Below are 25,371 nucleotides of genomic sequence, written 5' to 3' on the forward strand. Positions count from 1 at the left end.
GCTGAAGATGGGGCGTTGTTGTTTGGGCCCTGGCGGTGTGATCGGAGGGCTCTTCCAGGTGGGCTCTTAGGTGGTTGTGGAGCAGGCCGCTTTTTGGTTGGTAACTGGGGGCTTGCGGCAATGGAGTGTGAAAGTTTAGTTCCAGCATACACCAGTTCCTCCATCTTTTTTGAAAAACCCAAGAGTGGTGAACATTGTGACAATGAGAACGTGTCCGGTGACAGAGGCTGTGCATCTGGAGATTCTGTCTGCAGAAATATGTTTTCCTGAGGATCATTTTTGAGTGACGAGACTTGATGCTGTTCTGATGCGTCACAGTCTGCCTGTGTTGAGCAGAGGGCAACAGATAGTGTCCCTATCAACATTGGGTGTTTTGGCTGTGTGGCATTATCACTGTCCTTGGGTGATTCGTCAGCCACAAGTCCACTCAGGAGCTGATTTGAAGTCCTGTGGTCATCTGGACATTTGCTAGGTGTGTGTGTACAATTCAGTTCAGTGGCACACACAGCTGATGGATGATTGAGGGAGAAAAAAATATTGTCCTTTAGCACTTTTGCACCAAGTTTGTTTGGATGAAGGCCGTCTGATGTAAACAGCTGTCTTTGGTTCCAGAAGAGATTGAAGTTGTCGATGAAATTCAGTCCTTTCTTGTTACATGTTTTCTGTAGCCATACATTTAGACCAAGAAGCCGTGAAAACATATTTGTCCCTCTTGCAGGGAGTGGTCCACTTATGAACGCCTGAACCTTCAATCTTTCAGCTGTTTCCAAGAGCTCACAGAAATCTTTCTTGAGCAGTTCTGACTGTTCTTTCCGAATATCATTCTTCCCCACATGGATGATAATCCGTTTTGCCGTCTTGTGCTTTTTCAGAATTTCCTCAAGCTCTTTGTTTACATCAGAAACTGTTGCATGAGGAAAGCAGTATGTCATTGTAGATCTGCTCCTGAAATTCTTGATTATTGAATCTCCTACGACTAGTGTTCTTATCTCAGGTGCGATCGGAGCAGAATGCCGCTGTCTAGTCGGCCTTGAGCCTCTGTTCCATGCAGAATTAGTTGCTGAATCATGCGATCTCTGTCTGACTGCATTTGGGGATTCTTCACCCATATTACTCAAAACTTCATATCTGTTCTGAAGCTGTATTTGAGTCCGAGCTGTATTTGGGGTAGAAGACGCTAATGCGGCAGCGTATGATCTGACCCCTCGAGTACCCTTTGGTCTCGCACCTTGTTTATGCCAATGCTCATTTTCAACAGTTCTTTTCTGTTTTTCTGTGCTCAAAACAGTAGCAGGAACAGATTTATGGGACTCACCGGCTGTGTGCTGAGAGAATCCACAATGAAGCTGAAGTTCTGGTCGGATCGCAAGCAACTTCGTTTCAAGAACTGCAATCTTTTGTAGAAGTTTGTGGCAGTTTGTACAGCAGTGAGAATCTGAATTAATCCGATCCAGAGGCATTTTCACAGCCGTGTCTTCCCGTCTCCGGAATGTAAGCAGCTGATAGCTGGTAGCGGGAGGATTGTTTAGACGGTAATTCCTCTCTTGTTAGTAAAGCTATATTCCAGAAAGTTTGTAGAATCGATGCTGATCCTCAAGCTGTGTTGTTTGAGCACTGTGCTGATAGGCTCAAGTTAAAATTAGGGTATAAGATATAAAAGCAAGAGTGCGAAGAGCGGAGCAGTGGGCAAAGACGTCCGAACAGTAGCAAAGCAGGAAGTGAAGACATAGAACCAAAATGTATACCTCTCTCTCTGCATGGAGTGTATCATGTATCGGTTCCATTTTAAATTACAGAGCAAACGTTTTGCATAATGATAAGAAACATTATCAATGATTGAGCACCAATAATAATTTAGCAAAAGAATGCAGCTAATCAGCACAAGTACCATGTGACACAGAAAATTGAAAAAATTATGTTGAAATCAATCAGTTTTGAATAAGGTTTGAGTGAATCAGTATAATAAATGAATGCCTAAAATGTGTGTGTGCACTTAAGAAAAAAGATTTTGCTGCATGTTCAAACTACTTATTTAAAATGAGCTGAAACAATTCTTGAGATTTTTTTGGAAAGCGTATATTTGTAGAAAAGTTTAACTGTTTTTTTTTTAAATATTCACACAACACGTGAAGATGTGCATGTGTGTGTGTGTGTGTGTGTGCTGTCCTCTCTCCCGGCTGCTCCTTCTCTTCTCCTTTAGAAGGGTGTCTCTCTAGCCCAATCACTAGAATAAACAGGTGTTATTTATTATTTCTGATTGGCCTGCTGATGAGCTGCTCTGAGCATACTCTTCCCCCCTCATTGGGTGGTTGATCATGCTTACCTCCACAATATTATTTTATGTTCTATCCACTTAAATTTGTTCAATTAACTTAATCTATTTGTATTGGGACAACATGAATAAATTCTATGGAACCCTGCATTTTTTTACAGTGTGTGTGTGTGTGTGTAAGGGAAAGAGAGTGAACGAGAGAGATAGAAAGAGATTTTATTTCTTTATTTTTATTTATGTCATGTAATTTTCGTCCGCTTCTCCGGGACCGGGTTGCGGGGGCAGCAGTCTTAGGAGAGAACTCTAGACCTCCCTCTCCCCAGACACTTTCTCCAGCTCCTCTGGGGGGATCTCGAGGAGTTCCTGGGCCAGCCAAAAGAGATAATCCCTCAAGCGTGTCCTGGGTCTTCCCCGAGGTCTCCTCCCGGTGGGACATGCCTGGAACACCTCCCTAGGTAGGCATCCAGGAGGCATCCAAAATAGATGCCCGAGCCACCTCAGCTGACTTCTCTCGATGTGGAGAAGCAGCTGCTCTACTTCGAGCTCCTCCCGGGTGACAGAGCTCCTCTGTCAAGAGCAAATCCATCGATGTGCAGCTCCACAAGTCACAAACCAAGCGAGACAATGTCAACAGTGGCGAGGAACAAACTTTACCAGTTGAAGAAAGTGAAGGGAAAAAATGCTTTGGCAATACATTTGTAATATTTGTTATGTTTGTCAATTGAATTGAATTGAGAAAGAGAAAGAGAGAGAGTTCTTTATAACATTTTCTATGCCTTTACTGTCACTTTTACTGACGGATGTAATGTCTAATTCATAAACAAATCTTTTGTTCAGGTGGCATCTAAAAGGGAGCTAAAAAGCTCAGGGTGGGTTTTTAGACAACTGAATAAATGCATATGAACTAACCTAACACAGCTACAACCACAAAATATCATTCAATACTTTTGGAATCCCTGAAAAAAATCTAATTTCAAAATACATCTCAAACTGGATGCCAGGAGTCTCTGTGTTTTTAGTTTAAGATTTTGTTTCACACCCTCAGTTTTAAAGGCAGGCCTGCATGGCTATGTTATTTGTGGGCAGCACGTCAGTTTTTCTGCTCCAGAAATCAACCGCCGCCTGTATAATTATGTAGCATGCCGAAACAAACATGTTCTGCCAGTATAAGAAAAGCTATTATTAAAGCTGAAAACAGCCCTCATCTAACAGGACTCTTCAGAGCATCCAGTAATGAAACAGGTGCTGAACAAGCTCACAATGAGAAGAGGGAAATCCAACACATCCACCGACACATGAGATTGAGACGGACAGACCTTTGCGGTAAGCATCAACATCCAAGACCTCTTTAACCTGCGGATGTTTAACAAACAGCAAACATAACACTTTGCTTACAGCTCCTTTGCTTTTGGCCAACAATTTCAGCTGTTTACAGAGCAGTCAATCACGCAATCAGCGCACACTCTGTGCTGCGTGCAAAGAATATCTGTAGAGCTTTGTTTACTAATCAAAAACCACAGTTAAATCTTCAGAATAATGGTACTGATTGTGCTAATCATCCATGCATGATAATATTGGTCTGTTTAGATTTGCAATTAAGGTCTTTTTTTTTTTTACTTCACTCACTCTTGCTTCCTCAGACTTTCCTTCAGCTTTTTTCTGCAGTGGATTGAACCCTTATTTACTCTAGCACATAGTTTTACTGTCTGTCCTGTCGCAGCCCAGTCCTAAGAGTGCACTATTTAAATGTTATCAGTAGTAGGAGCCCCCTGTGCCTACCAGTAGGCTAAGAAGGCTATTATCATCCATCCACTTGGTTAATTAGCTATAGATCACACACGGCTGTGGCCGGAAGGTAACGAGAATTATTTATACTATTTATTAAATTTCCTATTAATTGTTTTTATTAACGACTATACCAACCCTAAACCCAAACGTCACAGTAATTTAAAGAGCACCTAGGTTACCCCTTTTTTCAGATTTAATATAAGTCTTTTGCATCTCTAGAATGTGTATATAAAGTTTCAGCTCAAAACACCCATCAGATTTTTCATTATACCTTTTACACAATGATGTTTTTATACTGATTTCCAGCAGGGGTGGTTTTGTTGTACTGCGCCTTTAAGGCAAGTTCTGCCCGCCTAATGTTACTACGTGCCTACCCGCGTGCTTTAATCTCCTCCCTCGGCTGCGTCAGACATCAGACAGACTTGAAGGAAGAAGGTCTCACATAGCGTTTGTGAGAAATGCTACAGTAAGAACTAATCTTTACTTATCAGTATTGTGAAGTTGCATTGATGAGTCACACACAATATCGTTACAAAGTTCAAGCGTGCACACGCGCACACACACACACACACACACACACACACACACACACACACACACAGCAGCTGACACACACACACACAGGCAAGCAGACAGACAGAGCGCGCTTAGCTTAGCACTGTTTTTGCACTCAAATGCGACTGGATACAGGCTAACCTCCTAATGTTGTTGTATAAAATAAACTTGATTTAACATCCACAAACTGGGATTGAAGCGTCTTCTTTTATAATTGTTCTGACACGCCGCTGTGCTGATGAAGTAAAGGTGCAGTAAATCGCTGTAATTAATTATACACGTGCACTGTTTTAAAACACTTTAAACATGTGAAACTTACTCTTAATCACATTTGATGATGATTGCTGATCCTAGCGAACAGAACAGACCTTTTATTCCCGGTTGCTTTGTGTATGTCTGCCTGGTCTTGTTGACATATACACGTGACTACCGGAACATGTTAATGCGCGCAGCTGTCAATCAATTCGGTGGGCGGGGGGACCGCACTCCTACGTAAAGTTGTGGTCTGTCTGAAAACCGCTCTAATTGGTCCACCGTTTTTATGTTGTTAAATTGGAAAAAAGGACTGGGTGTGTTTATATCACCCCAATATGATGGTCTATACACTATATATACACATATGTTTGTCCAAATAGCTTGAAAAGTAGATTTTTCACCATAGGTGCCCTTTAAATGCAAATCTGTATCTGGAGTCTTCTCTATTAGTATAGCTGATTAAGAACGAGAATTATGTATATTTATTCATTTATTACATCTCCCGTTAATTGTATTTCATTAACATCTACCACAACCCTAAACCTAACCATCACAGTAATGTAAAAACAGATCTAGATCTGGAGTCTTCTCTATTAGTATAGCTGAATAACCATGTGGATGGATGATAACAGCCTTCTAAGCCTACTAGTATGCACAGAAGGCCCATACTGGCCCATATCTATTAGCTGATAACCACTGATAACGTCCATTCAATCGAGTGATAATATTCAAAGCAGGCCACTAATGCTGAGTTTACACCACATAATTTTAAAAATCATCTCATCTCTATTTTTTTACACTGCATGTCTATCTGGGATAGCATTAATTCAATAATCACGTCACAGTCTCTGCAATTTTGAGTCTGATTGATAGTTGACCGGAATCCACAAAACACGTGATTTGTAGAGTCACTTCAAGGTTTAACCATAAATAGAGTGAAAGTATCATTGGCATGTGTATTTAAGGCTGTGACTTTAAGAGCATTTCAATACATTTGGGCACAAGAGATAATGTCATTTAGTGGAGTAACAAAGATTAATTGTATTTAATCATTTTTGCCACAGACCCTTTACATACTTGCGGGTTTCTCAGTAGCGGAAGTCGTCATAGTTGGGAAAACTTAGAGCGCAGTGAATGGGAGAATACAACAAATATATTTTTTATAAACCTATTTGCTTAAAAAATAATAAAATAAAACCTTGATAATGCTATAAACGACGATGTTATAAAGACTTTGAGAAAAAGGAAAAAAATTGTGTGAGACTGGTGACGGCAGCCAGAGGAGAGAATGATGTCAAATTTACGGTCCTGTTTCATAGTTGCTGCATTAGAAACACTTAGCACAATCTGCAATTTGTTTTTTATAATTTAAAGCAAAGATGATATAATATATTCATGAATACATATAAATGTTCATACGTTTTTAAAAAATAAAAATATTAAAAACTTTAAAGGATTTAAGATGCTGATGACCATTAAAGGCGTCATAACAGGCTTGTAAAAAAGGGTCCATAAATATTATACAGGGCTATTTTACATTTGCAAGCAAAATAAATAAATACTTACAATTTTTGTCTTATGTCTAGTTTAAATATCAAACCGAAAAAAAAAAATAATTATTTTACCTAACGCTTTGGTAAACTAGCTTGCTTGTTTTAGGAAGAATTGAATTAATTTTGACATTATTTCTAAAAACAACAATATTTTTACTTCTCTAGAAAATGGTTCTTGATTTAAGAAATTAGATATTTGGGAAAATAATTTTTTGCATTATGAATATTCAATTTCAGCAACAGAATACTATTAAACTCTCCAGACAAACATTTCCTTAAATAATAATAAATTACATTAAATAATTGTATTCATATTGCAATATATATCACAGAAAAATGGCAATATCAGGTTTTTTCAATATCAAGCAGCCCAACTATATAATACCTGTATATGTATAACCTTATTTTAGATTAATGCATACATATATCAGCCTGAAAACATTAAGCAGAAATGAAGAGTTTAGATGCAAAAACCTCGAAGTGCAGGCTGACATTTTCCTCTAAAATGAGATTTTTTCTCAGGCTGTCGTGTGTAGGTACAGTAATTTTGTTCTTATAGCAAAGAAAAGGCTATTTTCCTTGCATTTAAAGGGCACCTATGGTGAAAAATCTACTTTTCAAGCTATTTGGACAGGCATATGTGTATATATAGTGTATAGACCATCATATTGGGGTGATATAAACACACCCAGTCCTTTTTTTTCAATTTTACAAAATAAAAACGGTGAACCAATTGGAGTGGTTTTCAGACCGAACACAACTTTAAGTAGGAGTGCGGTCCCCCCCGCCTACCGAATTGAATGACAGCTGCGCGCATTAATGTTCTGGTAGTCACAAGACCAGACATGCGCAAAGCAACCGGGAATAAAACGTCTGTTCAGTTCGCTAGGATCAGCAATCATCATCAAATGTGATCAAGAGTGAGTTTCACATGCTTAAAATGTTTTAAGACAGAGCACGTATGTAATTAATTACAGCAATTTACTTCAGCTTTACTTCATCAGCACAGCGGCGTGTTAGAACAATTATAAAGGAAGACGCTTCAATCACGGTTTGTGGAAATTAAATCAGGTTTATTTTATACAATAACATAACAGCTATCCATACAGCCGTGGAGATTAGCCTGTATCCTGTCACATTTGCGTGCAAAAACATTGCAAAGCTAAGCGTGCTCTGTCTGTCTGTGTGTGTCTGTGTGAGTGTGTCAGCTGCGGTGTACGTGTGTATCTGTGTGTGTGTGTGCGCGCACGTGAACTTTATAACGATATTGCGTGTGACTCATCAATGCAACTGCACAACAAATACTGATTGGTAAAGTTCTTACTGTAGTATTTTTCACAAACGCAATGTGAGACCTTTTCCTTTAAGTCTATCTGTTGTCTGACGCAGCCTTGGGAGGAGATTAAACTACGCGAGAAGGCACGTAGAAACAGTAGGCGGTGAGGACTCGCCTTAAAGGCGCAGTACAACAAAACCACCTCCTAGTGGAAAAATGTATAAAACAGGATCTTGTAAAAGGTATAATGAAAAGTCTGATGGGTGTTTTGAGCTGAAACTTTACATACATATTCTAGAGACGCAAAAGACTTATATTAAATCTGAAAAAAGGGGTAACCTAGGTGCCCTTTAAAGTAAAATAACTGAACATATTTTTTTATGAAAATTGCAGACGGCACTTAGAAGTATTTGCATCTGAACTCTTCAAATACATATGCACAAATGCTGTCTCTTCATTACAACAGTTACTGTAATTATTTTCCATTGCTCTATAACATGTCTAATATAATGAAGTTCATGTATGTCTTCCAACCCTGCCACAAATGGTGCAGTTACTGGTGTTGCATAAATCATGGGAAATCCATGTTGTGTGACTGATTCAAGAACAATCCACATGTAAACAAAGGTAAACTGCTGCGAAAGCATCAACAAAATATTAAACATGTTAACATTGAATTGAGGGACAACTGGTTGCAGTAATTACAATTTCTTTTGTATCGCCTGTTACTACATTACATTATAAATGAGATTTGAACTCTTAACCTGGCAAGACTCCACCTGCAAATTGAAGGCATGGGATATTGGCTGGATAATCCAACATCCAAGCACCCAGATTATGCCGTTTAGAAGTGTGTTTTCTGTTTATAGTGGTGTCCTGAGGGCAGACAGCACTCGCAACACAGCAGCTGCTTTGCCAACCCACGTTATAAACACAATACTATCTGTTTCCATACAGCACCACAATCTGCTGCTGATCATGACCAACAGAGAGAAGAAAACATCTCAAAGGTGTGAAAGGATGAAAACAGATCTAAGAAAATCCCTTTGTTATAACACCTTGTTTTTTCTTTATAACCCCTTGTTAGCGCAAAATTTGTCACCTGAAGACAGCCTTTGCGGGCACAATGATCCAAAAGGCATTGGTTTTTCATTTAAAGAGTCATAAAAATGCCCCCAATTTTTTTCTGAGATGTTAGGATATATATAAGTTAAGATATTTTGCTCTCCCTGTTTGAAATGCAAAGATGAAGCAATTTGGTGTGTTCAAAATTGTTAACTTCACTTCAATATATGTGAACAAAACACTGTGAGCAGTGAGTACAGTAGTATTTATGATTTATAATATACAAAAAAACAGTAGACGAGAATTACGTGGATGATCTATTATTGCCAGAGAGATTCTGTAGTGTGCATGCAGTGGACAATTTATTGTACCATAAGGCCACAGGAGAAATTGTATAAATGAGAGTGAAGCAGCACAACTGTTTTGGTTAGGTCATGTGATAATGACAAATGGCAAATGTACATTTATACTACTCATATCCATACTTGTGTGATCACCAGCGGAGTAGCCCTCCCCATCAGCTGTTCACCCAGACTACATATACCATTGCAACTTGCACCCACACACCTGTCTCAGTTGATCGTCTGATTACACACAACTACAGGTCATTATCGATCATTATTGCACAAATATCTGGAATACTTGATTCTGATTGGTCAGCTGCAATATTTGAAAGTATGTTATTGCCAGATAACAACCACTGTATAACAGTCTCATCTTGGAACTTCAAATCACCTCGAGCATCAGTGAATAGGTCTACCTGCACATCCACTAACTTAAATCCACATTCACATATATCTACTTTTCTGTCACGCACTGTTTTTGACTGTTTAGTGTCGAACTGTGAATGAATAATAGGTATGTTGTCCATATTCCAATAAACTGGTTTAGTTTCTGTCAGCTTTGCGTTTTTGACTGTTTGGTGCCATCTTATGATTGAATAATGCACAGGTTAGTGTATGCTCCATCAGCTCTATTCAGCTGTTTTTTTTTTTTTTTTGTTTGTTTGTTTATGTCAGCTCTGCAATTAATTATACAATTAAACTATTATTTATCAAAACAAAATTGTGTTTTCCTCTTCTCGTCAGGCTGTCAATAAGCTTGTCAGGTTTTATTCTTTAATAACAACCTCCTGGATGTACTTTATTCCTAACTCAACTGGACTATACATTCCCGTTAAACGTACAAGAGCTGTCACTGGGGTGGTACCTTTTCAAAGGATACACATTTGTACTTTTAATGGTCCATAATTGTACCTTAAAAGCTTATATTTTTCTGTTTTTTGATCTATAAACTATTCATCAATTTTTTTTGCTTCTTTGCTGCCTGTCTTGACCAATTGCCTGTTTCTTGAGTTACGCTGTGGATTACTTTTTATGTTGTGTTTGCTGGTGTTTGACCCTTGCCTAAATTGACCATTCTGTTGTCACGCTGTTCCTCTATGCAACACATACTGAAACTTGTTTTTCTAACAGTCGTGAAATAAATTCAATACTCGAGTAGTGTGCGATTTCTTATTATTGGGGTGAATCCCGTTTGAGACCTATATGCTTTACAGCAGGGATCACCAAATTTGTTGAACCTTGAAGTCCGGTGTCCTGCAGATTTTAGCTCTAACCTTAACCTCAAACACACCTGAACAAGCTAATTAAGGTCTTACTATGTAAACTTGAAACACCCAGGCAGGTGTGTTGAGGCAAGTTGGAGCTAAACCCTGCAGGGCACTGGACCTCCAGGAACGAGATTGGTGACCCCTGCTTTAGAGCATGTCTACAATATTGCCATTCTTCATTTCTCTCCACTGCTTTGCTGTTCGGGTTTTTAATGCTCTGAAATATATTTGTGAAGGATGAAAATTGCTCAAATACTTTAAGCATGCTGGAGCATTTAACTATATTCTGTTCTTTATTATTTCACAATGTTTATTTCTCTCAGAGGTTTAATATTTGGGAATTGGGCCCTTGTCTTCAAATATGAAGTCTTTCATTCCTCTTGCTCTTTAAACATTTCAAAAACATTTCAAATCTAAATGAATTTCTGGCACCATTCAACAAACCAAAACCTTTAAACCACGCAGTCAAAAAACAGTCACATTTTGCACCATCTAACACATGATGCAACCATTTCCCTTTGTGGAGAATTAGTTTTTACTGCTCTTTTGCTCAAAGTAACGATGAAAGTTTAAGAGCATACAATAAACCACAAATGCAAATGCCACCTGTGTTTCACAAAAACCTCTCCTTGAACTCATTAATGGTGTTTCACTGCCTCTGTCTGCCTCACTAATCAAGGCGGCGTAATGAAATGACACATTGCTGCCCCTCCTGCCCACCATTTCATCTCTGAGATGCTCACATGCATTAAGTGGCTTGGATTCAACGCTCGGCAAATTCATTAGGCCTATCTGTGTGCACCAGCAGACAGTGTCTCGGTTAAGGTGAGACTCGGAAGGCAATAACATTTTGTTATGCACCTGTCGATTTTAAGATTATGAGATTTTTTTTTGCTTTTTATAGTGGTTTAATTTATGTAGTTAATGTTAAACACAACATCCAAATCTATACCTTTAAGTGTTTATTTAGTCACACGTCTTGTCTATAATAATAATATTTTCTTAAAATTTGTTTTTATTTTTCTGCACTGAACAATAAATCTCCACTTAAGCAAAACTTTAATTTATCAAAAAATCATATCTGCATTCTAAGGGTCTTTACAAAAAGTTATAATATTGCATATTTTGCCATATACACACACTGGCCACTATATTAGGTACACCTTACTAGTACCGAGTTGGACCTGATTTTGCCTTCAGAACTGCCTTAATCTACATGGCAAAGATTGAACAAGATACTGTAAATATTCCTTAGAGAGGCTGCACATCCATGAATCTCCCATTCCACCACATCCCAAAGGTGCTCTATTGGATTGAGATCTGGTGACTGTGGAGGCCATTTGAGAAACCAGTCTGAGATGATTTGCACTATATGACATATTGCGTTATCCTGCCGGAAGTAGCCATCAGAAGATCATAAAGGGATGGACATGGTCAGCACCAATACTCAGGTAGGCTGTGTTGACACGATGGTGTTGACACGATGCTCAATTGATACTAATGGGTCCAAAGTGTGCCAAAAAAATATCCCCCACACCATCACACCACCACCACCAGCAGCAGCCTGAACCCTTAATACAAGGCAGGATGGATCAATTCTTTCATGCTGTTGTCGCCAAATTCTGACCCTACCATCTGTGTCACAGCAGAAATCGAGACTCATCAGACCAGGCATTGTTTTTCCAATCTTTTTTCTGACATCTTTTGGTGAGCCTGTGTGAATTGTAGCCTCAGTTTTAGCTGTCAGGAGTGGCAGCTGGTGTGGTTTTCTGCTGCTGTAATGTTCAGAGATGCTCTTCTGCAGACCTAAGTTGTATCGAGTGGTCATTTGAATTACTATTGCCTTTCTATTTGCTTGAACCAATCTGGCCATTCTCCTCTGACCTCAGGCATCAACAAGGCATTTGCGCCCACAGAGCTGCAGCTCACTAGATATTTTCTTTTTTTGGACCATTCTCTGTGAACACTAGAGATGGTTGTGTCCCAGTAGATCAGCAGTTTCTTAAATTCTCAGACTAGCCCGTCTGGCACCAACAACCACGCCACATTCAAAGTCACTTAAATCCCCTTTCTTCCCCATTCTGATGCTCGGTTTGAACTGCAGCAGATTGTCTTGACCGTGTCTACATGCCTGAATGCATCGAGTTGCTGCCTTTTGATTGGCTGTTTAGAAATTTGCTTTAACATGCGGTTGGACTGGTGTACCTAATAAAGTGGCCGGTAAGTGTATTTGCAACATTTTACACTTAAAAAGCAAAATAAAATAAAAATAAATAAAACAATTCTGTCTGCTGTTTTCTGAATTATGGAGTGAATTCAGAAATCTAAATTAACGATGCAAATGTTAGTTTTGCAGTTTTAAAGAGTTATAAAAAAAATTTTGTGTGGTATTTTGAGCTGAATCCTAACATAAACATTCTAGAGACTTATATTACATCTTGTAAAAAAGGGGCATAATAGGTCCACTTCAATTCAATTTTGTGATTAATTGAATTTGTTTGTTTATAATGAACTAACACCTTGAGATGTACCATCTCGTTTCCAAGGGGGTCCCACAGTGTATCACAATTACAATTCTTAATGTAATCAATCTACTGGAGAATTATGATGATGACGGTTAGTTGTTTTATTTACCCTATTCACCTGCAGTGCCTTTTCTTAAATGGCTCATTGGTAACTAAAGCACGCATCTCATACCTGAGATTTTTTCAGACGGTCCATGTGGACTGTGCTGATTACTGGCATCAGACACTCAGTCAGATAAACACTGCCGTTCAGAGCAGAATGTCAGAGCTGATAACAGCAGACAGCACAGGATGAGCGCCTCAGCATGCAGCCAATAGCTCAATCAATACATCTGTGAGCGCATCTTCATGTGTTTCACAAGACAAATCTCTTGTATGTGGCACTCTGCTGCATCTGATCTACAAACCATTTAAAGATTAAAGACTGGGGAACAAAAGATAATTACTGTCACCATAAATTATTGATTTTTAATTACTGACCATAAATCATATCTTATCATAAAATAAAAAGAACTCTTCATTTTAGCTAGTGTTTTGACAAGTGTGTTGAGGCGTGTAATAAAGAAATGACCAGCAAAGCAGTGCCTATATACTGTATATGTAAACCCATATTAGGCCTGTCATGCATAAATGAACATGACACTAAATCTGTCAGTAGGTGGTGACCAGTCTTTGTCTTATTGAGTGATTTTATGAATCAGTGATTCAAACTAATCGTTTAAAATAGCAGACTCATTAAGGAATTAAATTCAGGATGAAATCAAAATGTTCTCTTTTTTTTACATGTTTGTAGTAGTTTTGTAATAAACAATGTATCTATGGACTTTAATATTTAGTAAAAATTAATTTGGGCGAGGCAGTGGCGCAGTAGGTAGTGCTGTCGCCTCACAGCAAGAAGGTCGCTGGTTCGAACCTTGGCTCAGTTGGCGTTTCTGTGTGGAGTTTGCATGTTCTCCCTGCCTACGCGTGGGTTTCCCCCACAGTCCAAAGACATGCGGTACAGGTGAATTGGGTAGGCTAAATTGTCCGTAGTGTATGAGTGTGTGTGGATGATTCCCAGAAATGGGTTGCGGCTGGAAAGGCATCCGCTGTGTAAAAACTTGCTAGATAAGTTGGCGGTTCATTCCGCTGTGGCAACCCCGGATTAATAAAGGGACGAAGCTGACAAGAAAATGAATGAATGAATAAAAATTAATTGGCCCTTTTTACTCAAATATCATGATCTTCCCTGCCCCTTAAAATGACTTTTCTTCACTTTGGCACCTATCAGGGCATGTCTTGTTTCCTCTCTGCTTCCATCTATTCATCATTCTTCTTTCATTTTATTAGCAACACTCATCTTCCAACAATCCAGTTGGTTCCCAAAGTACGAAATCATTACCGCCTTGCATTTTTTCTCATTTCAGAACCGTTTCAAGTAGTTGCATATCACGATAATGGCGTACAACCACTCAACTATCAGTTAAATAGGAGTCAGTTATTAATCAGAATATTAATCATTATTCATGACTAATGATGTAAACACGCACGTGCACACATAGGGCTCAACCTGAGCAGTGCACATGCCCTTTTTAGTCTTGGATAGTAAGTGCCCTTCAAAAATGATCTGAAGTGCCCCAGCAACCCCCTACCCCTATGGAGACAGATTAGACTCAATAATAATTCACGCAAAAGACACGATGTACACATGCATAGCCAAATTTACGTGCATAAAATCAAATTCACGTACTACAGCTCTCATCTGATTGGCTGAAAGGTACGAGTTACCCTGCCTCTGGCAGGAAAGTCTCAAAAATACACACACACTTATCCAGGGGGAGTCGTACGTGAAAGAGGATTTGCACATTCTCATTCAGAATGAACTCGCAAGTTTTAAACATTCAAAACTTTTTGTACACTCTTATACATTTGCAAATAGTGTTTTGCATTTGTGAAACGTATTTTATGAAAATTTACTTTTATTTTGTGCACGTGAAAATTTTTTGTGAATATAAATAAATATTTTACTCACGTGAATTTGGTTTTATGCACGTGAATTTGGCTACGCATGGGTACATCGTGTCTTTTGCGTGAATTTCTTCAGACTAATCTGATTGCATACACCCCGCACTTCAGTTCAGTTCATCGCCCCCCTCTTCAAAAATTTTATCCTGCAAATGCCCCTTCGATAGTCTCTGCACGGGGCTGGATGTAAACATGACTACAAAACCATATTACAAAATATATATTTCAAAGATTCTGACTGTAGTAAAAACATGTCATCAAATGTGGCATTTCATGTTCAGCATTTACAACATAGAGCCAAATAAGCAACTCAAACAGCTGCCATTACAGCAGAACGATAATCTCAATGTCATTATTGACAGATTTCATCGATTTTGTAATATTGACATTATTTTGCTTCGCTTGTGTAGCTTCAACTCAAACATGAACATCTCAGCTGACAAATTGTGCATGAAAATCACCTTGATTAATTAACCAGCGCGTTATTTTATAATAACATCAAACAGCAGAGTTTAAAGGTTCTCTCAGTTAGGAAAACCCACAAGTTCATTCAAGTGCATTCTTACATAATGCTTTTATTCTGATTTGGTTTGAGCGATTTCATCTTGACAAATTGGAAATGTAGCATTTACAGCCTTGGCATAAAAAAACGGAAATTAATTCGGAAAAAGAAAAGAAAAGTGCTTTATATCATTGGGATCAAATGCAGCAGGCTGTGTGTCAGACAGATGAGTGTGTGATCTCGAACAGATCCATCTTCATCCACACTAACAGCTCCCAGAGTGCACAACAAGAACAGCTTTATTACGACCCACAGAAAATTATACACATATTACAGCCACATCAGGAGCCAGAGAACATACTGAGAGTGATTAAGATAAGACTCTGACGGCCTCCAGGAATGAATGCAGAATATCAATTTTAGAGCTTATATTTGTCATGTATATACCTGCCCTTCTCTCATATGCATGAGACAGCGCCCACATAAATACACAAGGGTTATGCAGGTTCAAATATGCTTAGGTAACGTCGCTTTCAGCTGGAGGATGGGGAGACGTAGACAACAATTTCTCATGTCTGCTTTGCAATTCAGATGATGTCTGTTTTGATGCAAGACAAAGTAGGAAGGCAACTCACCTTCTTGGTTTTGTCCATGGCTTTCAGTATGGATACATTTAGGTCTTCCAAGGCAGCGAGCACATTTTCATATTCTCCAAGATGTTGAGAGAAGTATTCTGAGAGAAAAGTAGACCATTGATAAGATTATAATACATACACGATTTCATGAAAATATCAGCAAACTACATAAGAGCATTGGATATCATTTCACAACAAATTAGCATTAGATATTTATAAAATATTTGATTACAATAATGCATAATGTACACATGTAGAACTAATTTACACACAAAAAAAAAATCTAATAAGATCAACAATGTCTTTTACAGTGTTTTACTAAGTAGCTTTAAAAATGTCTACTATTACTTTCCCTTGAATACATATTCAGTGCTGTATATTTGTACTTTTACTCCAATAATTTCCTTCAAACTTCAGTCACTACTTTATTTGTTCCTCTCTATGAGGATTAGAAAAATCTGTCATGTGAGGTAAATCGCATCATATTAAACTACCTTAAGACATGGGTGATTTATAATTGAGGAAAACTGTTTGGAAGCATTAAAAGTGTCCAAGAAAATGTCCAAAATCTTTACACACATTGACCCAGAGTAAGTTTAGATGCATGTCACGGATGAAAAGATGACGGATGTTTACTTTATGTTGCCCAAAATGGCCTTAAATACCCAGCAGGCACAAGAAATCAATATGATGTCAAATTGACGTTGTACCCCAATGTTGTGGGGACGTTGCATTTTGTTTGGAAGTTATGCCGACGTCAATGTTCAACATCCAACCTAAAATCAATGTCTAATGATGTTGCAGCTTGACGCTGTGTGATTGTTACGTTTACACACATTCACAAATTCCATGTAAATGTATCAGCTTTTCACAGCGTAATACTCACTACTCTGAGTACTTTTGAAAGGTCTACTTTTTACTCATACTTTAAGTAATATTTACAACAGATACTTTTACTCTACTCACACTACATTTTTAGGAAAATAATGGTACTTTTACTTAAGTATGATTTTTCAGTACTCTTTACAGCACTGGTCTTTTATGACTGGAGATTTATTAAAAGTAAACTTTGAAAAAGTAAGTGCTTTCTAACAGCTTTTAACAGCTATCTGTACTTTTTGATTGAAATATTGTATTGTATTATACATTGATCTTTTTTCCAACAACTTTTATCCTTGAAACGTTTGAAAAGGTGACTTTTAATAAAATGTTTAATAGTTTAAATTGATATATTGTCTGAGTTAGGGTTGTAAACTACGGTTCAAATCCTTCTAATAAACTACCAGTACGTTTTGTTATTTTATATAATTTTTTATACATTATATTGTTTTAAATGTTTCCCAGAGATGGGTTGCGGCTGGAAGGGCATCCGCTGCGTAAAAACGTGCTGCATAAGTTGGCGGTTCATTCCGCTGTGGTGATCCCGGATTAATAAAGGGATTAAGCCGCCAAGAAAATAAATAAATGAATGATTGTTTCAAACTAGTAAAATATCAATAAATGTCAATTTGTTAAACTTTTAGTTGAATTTGAATTTGAAACTTTTTATTTAAGATTTCTCTCTCTCTCTCTCTCTCTCTCTCTCTCTCTCTATATATATATATATATATATATATATATATATATATATATATATATATATATTAATTTTTTTTTTCTAGAACAACCCATTTCCAACAATTTAACTCCTTAATGAGTATGGAATACATACAAAAATAATGATATTATGAAAAATTAAAAATAAAATAAGAAAATTAATTCAACATAAGTACATAAAAAGTACTGCCATCATAATTACATTTCAGGGGATACATTTGTACATCAAGTTGCATTGTATTACATTGTAGTTACCAGATTACATTGATGATAGGTTGAGTAAGTTTTAAATATACATATCCAAATATGTTGTAATACTTTTCCACCTCTTCAGAAAAATATCAGTCTTTATTTGTTGACATGCAGACATTTTTTCCATTACATAGACCTCTTAAGAGAGTTGTATTTTCAACATCAAAAGTCGACAGAGCAGAGATCAAGGTCACATATTGCAATTAACACCCTTTTTACATTTTTTGTGGTTTTGTGAATCACAAAATATAGAAAAGATCAATTTTGTACGTGAAGTGAGAGTGTAAAAGTACCCCAACTCTCATATTGTTTGCTCAAGTAACTTGAATATTTGTGGGTGACTTCATGAGATTTCGTGTGATCTGCCATCTTTGATATTGTGTCTAGGGTTTCTCCAAAAGGTTTAGAGAATCCTCTGACATGCATATTAATGAAACATGAGTATTTTCTCATCTTTACCGTCAACGCATAGCTTGCCAGTAATAAAAAAAAGAGTCAATAATAAGAGTTAACTCTTACCACACAGCTCATCCGTGTCCACATTGCTGCAAAACAAACCATAACCACATGTTAATTTCATTTAACACCAATGTTATAACAGTGTCCCTATTGTGACATGTTAAGGGTTCCTCATTTTGTTTTGAAGGTCTCCTATACTCAAATGATTTGTTTGAAAACTCAAATGATTTGATTTGATTTGTTTGAAAACTCATTTTCGAAATGGTGGGAATGTAAAATGTACACAAGAGTAGGCTATACGAAAGGAGACTTAAAAAATAAATATTTAAACAATTTGCTAAAGCATTAATTTGAAAGTCCTCCTTTCTGAGATCTTTCTCTGCTCTGATTGGTCAGATTAACCAAGTCTGTTGTGACTGGTCAATTCATAAGCTGTCAAAAACTAAACAGCCATTTGAATTTCAGCTCTAGAAGTTTCTGTACACAATATAAAACAGTAACAATGATAGTGATTTTAATAAATAAATTCATGCTCAAGTCTGACATAAACACACATTGGATGAGCTAGATCAGGGGTGTCAAACTCAGTTCCTGGAGGGCCGCTGCCATGCACAGTCTAGTTCCAACCCTGCTTCAACACACTTACCTATATAGGTTTCAAAGAAGTCTGAATGACTCAAATAGTTTGATCAGGTGTGTTTAATTAAGCTTGGAACTAAACTGCGCAGAGCTGCGACCCTCCAGGAACTGAGTTTGACACCTGTGAGCTACTGTAGATGATCAACCAGAACTTCCATTGCAAGCATGACATGAGCAGATTTTAATCTCTGCTGAATATTAAAGAGTTAAACCTAAGTAATTCTTCTACAAGTGTATGTCTGTCAGGATTAGAAATTAATTTGTGGCTTGTAAATTAAATGATTAGGCATTTGAAAGTGGCTCAAAGTATATACAAATTTGCATATACTTATGTCTTATGCATACGTATGTGTCTATGTCACTGTTAAGTACAAATAATTCAACTCATGTGTGCATTTAATAGACCCTTTCTGCTTAGTGCATAAGAACATAGTGTACAGTGAATCATTTAAGACACAACTGTTGTTTACGGGCACCCATTAAAGACCCCAGGATGTAATTATGCAAATTAATTATGGATCAATTACATTTAAATCATTTACAGAAGTGAAAGTGTACTAGTTCATAACTAATTTTAGGTTTTGAAACAATGCTTTTTTATAAGCCAATCATTTTATTAGTTGTGCACTTTCATCTTTGAAACTCTTAGGCCTTTTGAATTCCCCAAAAGCTGCAATATTGCCTTATTGAAAGTTAATATTTAAATAAATAAATAAATAACAGGAGCACTTTAAAAGACATGTAAGTTGCATCTTAGTGTGATCTAATGTTATCTGTTGATGTAGAGTTATACAGACAGCATCTTGCTCAAAGGCAGGTCCTTCGGGACTGTGATGTTCGCCTAATGAGAAAGGGGCATCTTTCGACAGCTAGACTCTAGCCCGACATAACAGCCACCAGCCAAACACTGAGTCTTCTGACATCTCCATGTCTCAACCCTGCTCTTATTAGAGGCTGAGCGCTGTGAGCAAAACTCATCATCAGACAGGATGACAATGGGGTAGTCAGAATATACTATATGTAACATGTCACAATGCATAGTATTATGCTTATAGTCCATCATTTATCTGAAACAATGCACACATTTTTAATATAAGTATTATCATATACACTACCTGACAAAAGTCCTGTTGCCTATGCAAGTTTTAGGAACAACAATAACTTGACTTCTAGTTGATCATTTGGTTTCAGAAGTGGCTTATATGAAAGGCAAATGCCTCTAGATTGCGCTTATTTTACCAAAATAAAATATCATCATGCCTGGATTTTGGATTATTTTATTAGGACAGTAAGGTCTTACTTTGCTTAGACAAAAGTCTTGTCACTTACCAGAAATAATGTACAGTATAAAATATAAAGTCAGTGTAAAAACAATGAATATTGTGTATGACTCCCATGAGCTTGGAGGACTGGAGACATGCTCGATGATGTTAATGTCTGGTGACTTGGCTGGCCAATCCTGGAGCACCTTGACCTTCTTTGCTTTCAGGAACTTTGATGTGGAGGCTGAAGTATGAGAAGGAGCGCTATCCTGCTGAAGAATTTGCCCTCTCCTGTGGTTTGAAATTAAATGGGCAGCACAAATGTCCTAATACCTTGGGCTGTTGATGTTTCCATCCAATCAGCAGATCTCTCTCACGAATCGAACCCCAAACCATGATTTTTTCTTCACTAAACTTGACTGATTTCTGTGAGAATCTTGGGTCCATGCAGGTTCCAATAGGTCTTCTGTAGTATTGAATGGGATGCAGTTCAACAGATGATTCATCTGCCACATTTCAAAATGATCAACTAGAAGTCATTACTATTTGTTGCTTTTACAACTGGGATCAATGACAAGACTTTTGTCAGGTTGTGTATAGTATCTTTCTGTGTACTTGTGTGGTTAAATACATTGGCACCCTTTGCAATTATCCAGCTGTGATCCTCTTCACTAAATCAAGATGTTATTTACAACCTTACTCTTCCATGCAGATTTGTAATTTTTTCCTGTTCACTAACTTATTAATAATTGCCCTGATGTTGGGAATAGAAATTATTAACGTGTTTGCTATTATATAGTCCAGGGCTGCTCAAACTCGGTCCTGAATGGTCAGTGTCCTGCATAGTTTTGCTTCAGCTTCCTTCAACACACCTGCCTGGAAGTTTTTACTTACGTAGAAAGTGCTTGATTAGCTGTTTAGTTGGCGTTGGAACTAAAAAATGCAGGGCACCGGCCTTCCAGCACAGAGTTTGGGCACTACTGATATAGTCAGTATCTGTTCTGTGTACATCAGATCTATATTCTTTGGTTTTACTCAATGTGATAAATGATTAGAGGAATTTTGCCTTTGTGTTTCTTCTAAACCAAGTCATGCCTGAACATTTTTGTCTTTTTACACTGTTAACAAGTTCCTGTAGAATCTACAGTAACTTATTGGCAACAGTTTGCCAGTAACTTACTGTAAATCAATTACAGCAAAAATACTGTATTTACACATACAGCACCATTTATCTTGCTCAGGCTCGTATTAAGAATTTAGAGGCCCCTGGGCACAATGTCTTGTAGCCCCCCTACCTGGCCGCACCCCTATAATTGAATTAAAACAAAAGATTGGACTTCCGGGTGACGCCATGTGAGTGCAAGACGCATGTGAAAACAGCTCCACAACTTTTAAGATATTTGCAAGCTAAACTATCTAATACTTTATTGCAACACAGCTGTGTTTGATATATTCGACTAAGATGCCAAACAGGAATAAAAAAAATACAGAGCAGACGACCGAAACCCCGAGGGACATACAAGTTCATCGCAGCGATGAGATTAGCACCGAGGCTAACAACGCAGTTCTAGAAGGGATTGCTAAGCTACAATCAAACTTCGTACTATTCAAGTCAGAAATAGTCGAGGCTATCGACAAAAAAATCGATCAGTTCTCGATCTCTATCAGAGCAGAATTAACGGCTATAAAGAAAGAAGCGGATGTCTCAATCTCCACCATGAAAGATACTATGAGCGAGCAAGCTAAAACAATTGCTGAACTTGAACGCAGCGCAACTTTTTCTTCTGACGCGGTTTCCCAATTACAAAAAGAGGTCGAAAGGTTAACAAGCAGCTTGACGCAGCTTACGGAAAAATGTACGGATCTGGAAAGTCGCAGTAGAAGGCAAAATTTGCGAATCCTTAATGTTAAAGAAGGAGAAGAGGATGGGCACAAAACAACGGACTTTATCGCGCACCTGTTGAAGAACGCGCTCTCTCTGGAAACTCTGCCTTTGATTGACCGTGCTCACAGATCCCTGAGGAATCGCTCCGATAACACTCCATATCCCCGGGCATTTGTCGTCAAGATGCATTATTGTCACGAATGGCAAGACATCATCCGAAAAGCAGCACAGCTAAAAATCATCACTTTCAGGGGAGAAAAGCTTCTAATATTTCCTGACCTCCCACCAGCCATACTGAAACAGCGTGCCCATTTCAACAAAGCGAAAAATTTACTGCGAGATCAACCAGGCGTCCGTTTCGGATTTCTGTACCCAGCGAAACTACGGGTCACACACAATGGAGAAGAAAAACACTTTACCGACCCTGCCAAAGCGATTGAATACGCAGAACGGCATTTTGGTGAGGGTAACGTACCGTAACATCCTTGGAGACTGTGCAAACAGTGCAAGGCTGATCGATAACGCTGTACTTTTCTACCTTTAACATACTTTATCTACGCAATCTTTTTTCACAAGGTTTATACGCTTCGCTTTATGGACTTTTAAAAACCGAGCTGTTTGCGTGTGCAGACGAACATTTATTATAACCAAAGGAACTGTTCACTTAAGCTCCTGTTAGTCAGCTAAGGCCAGTTGGGCGTGTCTTATACCAAGTTTGTTTTACTAAATTCTGTTTGATGTATACTCAAACCTGGATTTTCAGATAATGGTTTACATATTCATATGTAGACTCTGTAAATTGTGTTAGTAGACCAAGGGGGAAAATTGTATGTGTGTGTGTATATGTGTGTATGTGTGTGTATATATACATACGGACATGTAGTTGTAATATAATCACTTGTACCCAATAATTGTAGAAGGAAATTTTTTGTTATAATTTCTTTTAAATTTTTTTTATTTATTTTTTGCATAAGTAAAATGTGGAGGATCTTTTTTATATATTTGCAAACATTCTGTAATTGTACATATTCTTCCAATAAAAAAAATAAAATAAAAAAAAGATTGATATTTTTTAAGAAAATTAATCTATAATGTATTGCCCGAATTTTATAAAATAAATGATACACAATACCTATACTTCTAGTCTACAAAGATCTAACTTATTTTTAAAGCATTTAAAGCCCACTTTGAAAAAATATATACTAATACAACTTGTGAAAACTAATGGATTTTAATATACTTGTTCAAGTTCACTGAAGCGGTACTAAACATTTATATTTAAGGGTATTTTTTATGTATAACTTCTACAAACTTATAATGCATATTATTTTGATATCTTCCTCATGATGAAGAGTAGGCAAAATCTGATATGTAGTGGGAGAAAAAAAGAAGAATGAGTTTATCAGATGCTGGAATCGAACTGGGTTCATGATCGATCATGTCAAAACATGTTGCCATGCGCTTTATGAGCTACACCACTCATGCTACTGTTTGCCAATCTCTTTAGTAATGATGTCTCTGTCAATCAAACAGTGAGGGGTGCGAATCACTCAACTAGCTCATTCCAATGAGGTGTGCTATTTGCACTTAGCCTAAACAGACACTACAAAATTAATCCACCTAAAATTGTAAAAACTAATAATTTACCTTAATTAATTCATGTTGCCCCAACACAAATCGATTATGTGGAAGCCAGCATTTGTCACAGTGTAGGGCATGTATTCGCAACAAAAAAAAAAGGTGTAGTTTGATGTCGCTGTGACTAAGTGTGGAATCATTGCACCCTATGGGACATGTTCACGACCTTGAATTCCTCATGTTGTAATGTAATGTAATGTGTATTCATATAGCACATTTATTGTGTATGGCCATACTCCCAAAGTGCTTCGCTATCATGAGGATGGGTCTCTCCACACCCCCACCAGTGTGCAGCATTCACTTGGATGATGCGACGGCAGCCAAAGGACAATGGCGCCAGTGCGCTCACCACAAACTAGTTATTGGTGGAGGGAAGAGACGGTGATATAGCCAATTTGGTGGATGGGGATAATTGAGAGGCCATGATGGTTAAGAGCCAATGGAGGGAATTTGGCCAAGACACCGAGGTTACACCCCTAGTCTTTACGAGAAGTGCCATGAGATTTTAAATGACCTCAGAGAGTCAGGACCTCGGTTTAACATCTCATCCGAAAGATGGTGCCCACTGACAATATGGTGTCCCCTTCACTATACTGGGGCACTCACACAGACCGCAGGAAACCAGTCTTGGGATATTGCTGTGGCCATATAGCGCTGTTGTATAGCGGTACCAGTCAGTTTTGATCTTGTGGGGAAATTTTGTTTGTTTAAAACAGCTCATAAATCACACAGAATAAAGTATCTTAAAAATGCACACATAGTTATAAAACTCTAAATGACATGGACAAATTGTGCCGCTGATGAATGTGAACATTCCTTCGTGTCCTATTTTACTTTGGCACAAATCAAACATCAAACTGTCTTATTATTGAGAGAAATATATCAAATTTAACTGCAATTTCACAGACTGACAGTGATTAGCTGTGTGAATCCTTTTTCCAGCACAGTGGGTGGAACGTTTTCAGAATTTGGCAGTTGTCTGGTGGCAATGACTGCATTCAAGTGGTTGTCTAGCTTTTAAAAGATGGCAGGATACCAAAAAAAAAAAACTATTGCTAGACCTACTGGATAAAACACAGTCACAGGGGGCTTCGCGTCATGGCTGAACTGTTAACTGGCTGAGCTAGACCTCGTAGCGGGAGGTAAAGCCTTCGATAAACAGTTCAAGACAACACATCAACACAGCCTGAAGAAGCGCCTGCTGCATGGCTGTCAATAATCTTCATATCTCATCTCTTATCTGCTTGCTCTTCCAGACATTACACCACCACAACACAGACGTCTGGGTAATGAACAGTAAATCATCTCTAAATGTTTCAGATTATAAAGAGGATAAAAAAAATAAGGGTTAAAGTTTTAAATTCACTACATTTAAACATTTATTGACTATTTCCAAATGACTTTTACTGACATTTTAGTAGTTTGAAATAATATATAGAAATAAGTGTGTAAAATAACAGAAAATGGTGTGGTACAATGTCTTTGTACCATATTTTACAACACCAACCCAGACAATATATCACTTTAAACTATTAAATGTTTTAAACTATTAAATGTATTAAATATACTATGAATATAAAAGTCTCTTTTTTTGAATG

At 37.7% G+C, this 25,371-nt stretch overlaps 2 protein-coding genes across 3 annotated transcripts in view; one reads left to right on the forward strand and one right to left on the reverse strand.

Moving 5' to 3' along the window:
- The window catches only part of pip4p2 (phosphatidylinositol-4,5-bisphosphate 4-phosphatase 2), a 236,446-nt gene that overhangs the window by 71,875 nt on the left and 139,200 nt on the right, over positions 1-25,371 (forward strand). The gene's annotated exons all lie outside the window — the stretch shown is intronic.
- necab1 (N-terminal EF-hand calcium binding protein 1) overlaps positions 1-25,371 on the reverse strand; it is a 79,165-nt gene that overhangs the window by 37,685 nt on the left and 16,109 nt on the right. For both annotated transcript variants that reach the window (XM_087294397.1, NM_001017848.1), the window contains 2 exon segments: positions 18,410-18,435; positions 16,043-16,140 (listed from right to left, as the gene is read on the reverse strand). In XM_087294397.1, coding sequence (XP_087150523.1) covers positions 16,043-16,140; positions 18,410-18,435 — 124 coding nt within the window.

The sequence above is a fragment of the Danio rerio genome, chromosome 19 (assembly GCF_052040795.2).
Source record: "Danio rerio strain M-AB ecotype USA chromosome 19, GRCz13ab, whole genome shotgun sequence".
NCBI lineage: Eukaryota > Metazoa > Chordata > Actinopteri > Cypriniformes > Danionidae > Danio > Danio rerio.